General features: G+C 56.5%; 1 protein-coding gene across 1 annotated transcript; it reads left to right on the top strand.

The window, feature by feature from the left end:
• The first annotated feature begins 3738 nt into the window (after positions 1-3738).
• LOC123756594 (basic salivary proline-rich protein 4-like) lies at positions 3739-4176 on the top strand. The gene has a single exon (XM_045739860.1). The coding sequence runs from the start codon at positions 3739-3741 to the stop codon at positions 4174-4176; it is 438 nt and encodes a 145-aa protein (XP_045595816.1).
• The last annotated feature ends 3101 nt before the right edge of the window (positions 4177-7277 follow it).

Below are 7277 nucleotides of genomic sequence, written 5' to 3'. Positions count from 1 at the left end.
ATACACAATTACATGACTAGTAGCTACCAAGCTTGGCGGGCGTCCTGTACGCTCTATTGTTTACCTCCTCCTGGCGTCTCAGCCGCCGCACATAGAAAACGGATGGTACCATTTTCTGTGAACATGACAGTCACCCCCTCCCAGGTGGAGGTGAAGGCCAGGTCAGCCCCCCAGTAGGAGATGAAGGCCAGGTCAGCCCCCAGGAGGAGATGAAGGCCAGGTCAGCCCCCCAGGAGGAGATGAAGGCCAGGTCAGCCCCCCAGGAGGAGATGAAGGCCAAATCAGCCCCCCAGGCGGAGATGAAGGCCAGGTCAGCCCCCCAGGAGGAGATGAAGGCCAGGTCAGCCCCCAGGAAGAGATGAAGGCCAGGCCTTCCCCCCCAAGTGAAGATGAAGGCCAGGTCACCACCCGGGTGAAGATGAAGGCCAGGTTAGCCCCCAAGTGAAGAGGAAGGCCAGGTCAGTCCCTCAGGTGAAGATGAAGGTCATGTCAGCCCCCACCCTGGGTGAAGATGAAGGCCAGGTCAGCCCCCCAGGTGGAGATGATAGCCAGGTCAGCCTTCCAAGTGGATATAAAGGCCAGATCAGCACCCCCAGGTGCAGATAAAGGCCAGGTCAGCCCCCCAGTTTGAGATGATGGTCAGCCCACAGGTGAAGATGAAGGCCAGGTCAGCCCCTCGCAGGTGACGATGAAGGCCAGGTCAGCCAATCCCAGGTGAAGATGAAGGCCAGGTCAGCCCCCCCAGGTGAAGATGAAGGCCAGGTCAGCCCCCCCCCCACCCAGGTGAAGATGAAGGCCAGGTCTGTCCCCCCAGGTGGAGATGAAGGTCAGGTCAGCCCCCCACGTGGAGATGAAGGCCAGGTCAGCCCACCAGGTGAAGATGAAGGCCAGGCCAGCCCCCCAGGTGGAGATGAAGACCAGGTTCAGCCCCCCCCCCCCCTCAGGTGGAGATGAAGGCCAAGTCAACCCTCCAGGTGGAGATGAAGGCCAAGTCAACCCTCCAGGTGGAGATGAAGGCCAGGTCAGCCCCCCAGGAGGAGATGAAGGCCAGGTCAGCCCCCCAGGAGGAGATGAAGGCCAGGTCAGCCCCCAAGGAGGAGATGAAGGCCAGGTCAGCCCCCAAGGAGGAGATGAAGGCCAGGTCAGTCCCCAAGGAGGAGATGAAGGCCAGGTCTGTCCCCCCAGGTGGAGATGAAGGCCAGGTCAGCCCCCAAGGAGGAGATGAAGGCCAGGTCAGCCCCCCAGGAGGAGATGAAGGAGAGGTCAGCCCCCCAGGAGGAGATGAAAGAGAGGTCAGCCCACCAGGATGAGATGAAGCCCAGGTCAGCCCCCAGGAGGAGATGAAGGCCAGGTCAGCCCCCCTCCAGGTGAAGATGCAGGCCAGGCCATCCCCCTCAGGTGGAGATGAAGGACATGTCAGCCCCCTCCCCAGGTGGAAATGAGAGCCAGGTCAGCCCCCCCTCTCTCTCAGGTGGAGATGAAGTTCAGGTCAACCCCCCAGGTGGAGATGAAGGCCAGGTCAGCCTCTCCCCAGGTGGAGATGAAGGCCAGGTCAGCCTCTCCCCAGGAGGAGATGATGGCCAGGTCAGCCCCCGCCAGGTGGAGATGTAGGTCTGGTCAGCCCCCCAGGTGAAGATGATAGCCAGATCAGCCCCCCCCCCAGGTGAAGATGATGACCAGGTCAGCCCCCCAGGTGGAGATGATAGCCAGGTCAGCCCCCCAGGTGGAGATGAAGGACATGTCAGCCCCCTCCCCAGGTGGAAATGAGAGCCAGGTCAGCCCCCCCCTCTCTCTCAGGTGGAGATGAAGTTCAGGTCAACCCCCCAGGTAGAGATGAAGGCCAGGTCAGCCTCTCCCCAGGTGGAGATGAAGGCCAGGTCAGCCTCTCCCCAGGAGGAGATGATGGCCAGGTCAGCCCCCGCCAGGTGGAGATGTAGGTCTGGTCAGCCCCCCAGGTGAAGATGATAGCCAGATCAGCCCCCCCCCAGGTGAAGATGATGACCAGGTCAGCCCCCCAGGTGGAGATGATAGCCAGGTCAGCCCCCCAGGTGGAGATGAAGGCCAGGTGAGCTCCCCCAGGTGGAGATGAAGGCCAGGTCAGCCCCCCGGTTTGAGATAATGGCCAGGTCAGCCCACAAGTGAAGATGAAGGACAGGTCAGCCCCTCCCATGTGAAAATGAGGGACAGGTCAGCCCCCCCCCCCGGGTGAAGATGAAGGCCAGGTCACACCCCTGGTGAAGATGAAGGACTGGTCAGCCCCCCAGGTGAAGATGAAGGACAGGTCAGCCCCCCAGGTGAAGATGAAGGCCAAGTCAGCCTCCCCGGGTGAAGAAGGCGAGGTCAGCCCCCCAGGTGAAGATGAAGGCCAGGTCAGCCCCCCAGGTGGAGATGAAGGCCAGGTCTGCCCACCAGGTGGAGATGAAGGCCAGGTCAGCCCCCTAGGTGGAGATGAAGGCCAGGTCAGCCCCTTCTCAGGTGGAGTTGAAGGCCAGGTCAGCCCCTTCTCAGGTGGAGATGAAGGCCAGGTCAGCCCTCCCCCCTCCAGGGGGAGATGATGGACAAGTCAGCCCCCCCCCCCCAGTTTGAGAATATGGCCAGGTCAGCCCACAGGTGAAGATGAAAGCCAGATCAGCCCCCCCCCAGGTGAAGATGATGGCCAAGTCAGCCCCAGGTGAAGATGAAGGTCAGGTCAGCCCCCCAAGTGAAGAGGAAGGCCAGGTCAGCCCCGCAGGTGAAGATGATGGCCAGGTCAGCCCACCAGGTGAAGATTAAGGCCAGGTCAGCCCCCCCCCCCAGGTGAAGATGAAGGCCAGGTCTGTCCCCCCCAGGTGGAGAAGAAGGCCAGGTCAGCCCACCAGGGGGAGATGAAGGCCAGGTCAGCCCCCCCTCAGGTGGAGATGAAGGTCAGGTCAAACCAACAGATGGAGATGAAGGCCAGGTCAGCCCCTCCCCAGGTGGAGATGAAGGCCAAGTCAGCCCCCCCCCCTCAGATGGAGATGAGGGCCAGGTCTGTCCCCAAAGTGGAGATGAAGGCCAGGTCAGCCCCCTTTCTCCAGGTACAGATGAAGGCCAGATCAGCCCCTTTTCTCCAGGTAGAGATGAAGGCCAGGTCAGCCCACCAGGTGGAGATGAAGGCCAGAGGAGCCCCCTCCCTTAGGTGGAGATGAAGGCCAGGTCAACCCCCCAGGTAGAGATGAAGGCCAGGTCAACCCCCAGGTGGAGATGAAGGCCAGAGGAGCCCCCTCACCTAGGTGAAGATGAAGGCCAGGTCAACCCCCCCAAGTGCAGATGAAGGCCAAGTCAGCCCCTCAGGTGGAGATGAAGGCCAGGTCAGCTCCCCATAGGTTAAGATGAAGGCCTGGTCAACACCCCAGGTGAAAATGAAAGCCAGGTCCTCCCCCCAGGTGAAGATGAAGGCCAGGTCAGTCTACCAGGTGGAGATGAAGGCACGGTCAGCCCCGCAGGTGGAGGTGAAGGCCAGGTCAACCCCGCATGTGAAGATGAGGGCCAGGTTAGCCCCCCCCAGGTGGAGGTGAAGGCCAGGTCAGCCCCCCAGGAGGAGATGAAGGCCAGGTCAGCCCCCCAGGAGGAGATGAAGGCCAGGTCAGCCCCCCAGGAAATGAAGGCCAGGTCATCCCCCCAGGAGATGAAGGCCAGGTCAGCCCACCAGGAGGAGAGGAAGGCCAGGTCAGCCCCCAGGAGGAGATGAAGACCAGGTCAGCCCCCCTCCAGGTGAAGATGAAGGCCAGGCCATCCCCCTCAGGTGGAGATGAAGGCCAGGTCAGCCCTCCAGGAGGAGATGATGGCCAGGTCAACCCCTCAGGTGGAGATGATGGCCAGGTCAGCCTCCCAGGTGGAGATGAAGGCAAAGTCAGCCCCCAGGTGAAGATGAGGGCCAGGTCAGCCCCCCCAGGTGTAGATGAAGGCCAGATCAGACCCCCACAGGTGGAGATGAAGGCCATTACAGGCCCCCCAGGTGGAGATGAGAGCCAGGTCAGCCCCCCTCAGGTGGAGATGAAGGCCAGGTCAGCCCCCCAGGTGGAGATGAAGGCCAGGGCAGCCCCCCCCCAAGGGGAAGATGAAGACCAGGTCACCCCCCCCCCAGGAGGAGATGAAGGCCAGGTCAGCCCTCCAGTTGAAGATGAAGGCCAGGTCAACCCCACCAGGTGGAGATGAAGGCCAGATGAGCCTCCCCAGGTGGAAATGCAGGCCAGGTCAATCCCCCAGGTGAAGATGAAGGCCAGATCAGCCCCCGATGTGGAGATGAAGGCCAGGTCAGCCCCCCAGGTGGAGATGAAGGCCAGGTCAGCCCCCCCAGGAGGAGATGAAGGCCAGGTCAGCCCCCAGGAGAAAATTAAGGCCAGGTCAGCTCTCGACTACCATCAACAATTCCGGACTCCTTCCCACACTTAGGTCGTTCTTCCTGCAACTTTGTAGCAAGTAAATAAATATCAGATAACGGATGGGTCTTCACACCGAATTTATATTCAGCGTTCGAGGCCCTGGTTTGTTCCCGAACCCACTCAGATTGTGACATATAGCAAGTGCTATAGAACATGGTGGCAGAATTGGTGACCTGGTGATGACACAAAGTGTCAACATGACCTGGTGATGACACAATGTGTCAACATGACCTGATGATGACACAATGTGTCAGCATGACCTGTTGATGACACAATGACCCAACATGATCTGGTGATGACACAAAGAGTCAACATGACCTGGTGATGACACAATGAACCAACATGACCTGGTGACGACAAAATTACCCAACATGACCTGGTGATGACTGTTATGGCCCTACTGGGACACAACCGGGTTCTTCTCTGATGGTAGTAGAGTTTGGGTATCCGGCCCCAAGTTAGTAGAGGCTTTCAAGGGGTGAGCTCTGTAATACAAGTAAAATTAACGTGGGAGGTATACAAGTACACTAAATTATAAGAATATTCCTTCAGATATATTTTCCACCACCATATATATATATATATATATACAGTCACACACGTGGATTATAACTACACAAAATATGTACAGTTCCGTCTTCCTCCGAAGACACTGGATACTCGGCGATGCTCACTCTGGGTAGCCCTGGTTCCTTCTTCCTTGGCCCATGATGAATCCACGATGACTACCACGAATCTACCCTGGCCACAGGCCAGCCAAATCACAGTTCCACTGGGTGCTTCGTCCTGGAGGCCTTCAACCACAATCCAGCCTGTAGCTGGCAGGTACCGATCAGCTCCGCTGTATAGGCCACTCCACGACCGATACTAGGGTTGCGAGCCCTAGCCAGGAGCCTCGTATGACTCGCTAGTCACTCTCCTCATACAGCACCACAGTGGGTAGTCTCTTCCACCAGCCAGCCCCGGATAAGGCGATTCCCGGCACTGCCACTCCTCAGGCAGGCTATTATACTCTCAACAGAGTTCGTCCGGGGGTGGCTCACAGCTTCTTGAAAGCAGACTGGTGAAGAGACCTTGGCTGCCTTGGGTAGACTGATCCATCATCCAATATAGCAGTCCCAGGTCGACTCTGCAAGCAGACACGTCATTAGTATACTGGGACACTACCTGGGACCACTAGGAAACATCACATACTAGCTTAGACAGAAATGTCCACCTCTTCACTTCATAGATGGCGTTCACTGTCTAAGCACTACCTCACCAGAAGTCAGTAGCGGCTACTCCACGAGCCAATTAAGACGGGAATCCAGCGCCTATTGCTGGCATATCCTGTCACCACTAGATGGCGTCGTCCATTTGGAGGGGGTTTCGGGAGCGGTCTCACAGATGGCGTTGTCGTCCCTGCTCCGTGCTCCGACGATGGACTGGGGTCCGTAACAACTCCCCACCAAAAAGAATTTGGTTTGGGTTTCTATGAAAGAGAAAACAAACCAAATTAATATGTTGGTACAACTCCGAACGGACTCACATAAACAATGGACTGAAGTGGTGAGGATGTCTTGTCCGCAAAACTGCCCTAATGGGAGATTCTGGCACAAGGAAAACTTGAAGATCATAGGCAATGGCTTGCCTGATGTGAATTCCCACACCCTCACTGAGATGGCAATCAGAGGCATAATCATCTCACGTGTCGTTAGTAAGGATCGGCACAGGCGCAATGTGGGGTGAATCGACACCTCCCTGTGTCATGGCACCGTTGGTGGCTTGTCGCAGACGGCATTTCTTATACCGGTCCGGCAGTCCTTCAGGGAGACGGGAACCTGGAATACAGGGGTCTGATAATTTGGAGTAACAGTGATAGTTGTTAAGTCAGTACTTACAGCATAACCGTCTACTAGGCCCACACCTAGTCCCAACAGGGCTGCTTGTACATTGAAGATGGTGTTCGCTCTGCCACCGTCAGGTCGACCAACGTTCCGTATAACGCTGAATCCAGGTTCGGCAATCATGCAGTGGGTGTCAACCAGTCGGAAACAGTCACTCATAATATCATTTCTCCCAATCCCTGTATCCATCATCACCTTCCAGGTCCCTTCTCCGACTGCAACACTCACAGTGCAAGTCTCCAATCCCTGGGGTCTCTACACGATGTTCATAGGAGCCATCATCTGTCGGGTCGTCAACTGGTCCTTACTTAGAATACACATAAAAATTAAACAAAATATCGCCAAGAAACATTTAGGAATAAGCTTCATGAGCCTATCACGTCCATAGCTGGCGATCTCTATTAGCCTGGCTTGGATCAAAGAGCGCACTAGAGCCTGCGTACCTACCTCACATACCTCTGACGTCTGGGGAATCACTGGCCGGTTCAGTATACATTGTACTTTACCATACCGCAAGTACTCATCCGCCGTCACTCCAGACTCTTGGGTATCCATGGGTACTTGTACACGAGACCTCTCTTCTTGTTCAGTCACTTCTGTCACCATAACCTCATGTTTCTTGTCGGGAGAAGAATCAGCAGAACCTGTTAGAATGCTCTCGATCTGTTGGGTAGAGGAAGAATTAAACAAGTTAAGTAGTTGTACGTCTGCCTGTACCTGGATATTACCAATTCCTGCTGTTACCTCAAACCTTTTTGCTGTTCCGGCTGATTCGTCCACAATCTTGAGATGATTGTTGCTCCAACCTGTCACCAAGTCGTTGGCTAGTATTACGTCAATCCCAGCTATAGGCAGGGTATCAACTACTGCCAACGCACATGTGCCGCTGAAGTAAGGCGAGTCTAGATGTATCGGCACTAAGGGGGCAACGTACCGCGTCATAGGAAACCCAACCAGGACAACCTTTTGTCTCCCGTCTACACTCACT

The sequence above is a fragment of the Procambarus clarkii genome, chromosome 1 (assembly GCF_040958095.1).
Source record: "Procambarus clarkii isolate CNS0578487 chromosome 1, FALCON_Pclarkii_2.0, whole genome shotgun sequence".
In the NCBI taxonomy this organism is placed as follows: domain Eukaryota; kingdom Metazoa; phylum Arthropoda; class Malacostraca; order Decapoda; family Cambaridae; genus Procambarus; species Procambarus clarkii.
Note: the sequence above shows the minus strand (reverse complement) of the source record. Positions and strands in the feature narration are given on the sequence as shown.

What these genes read in the sequence shown, in the direction of transcription:
- LOC123756594 (XM_045739860.1), top strand. Translation starts at nt 3,739, where the DNA reads ATGAAGGCCAGGCCATCCCCCTCAGGTGGAGATGAAGGCCAGGTCAGC.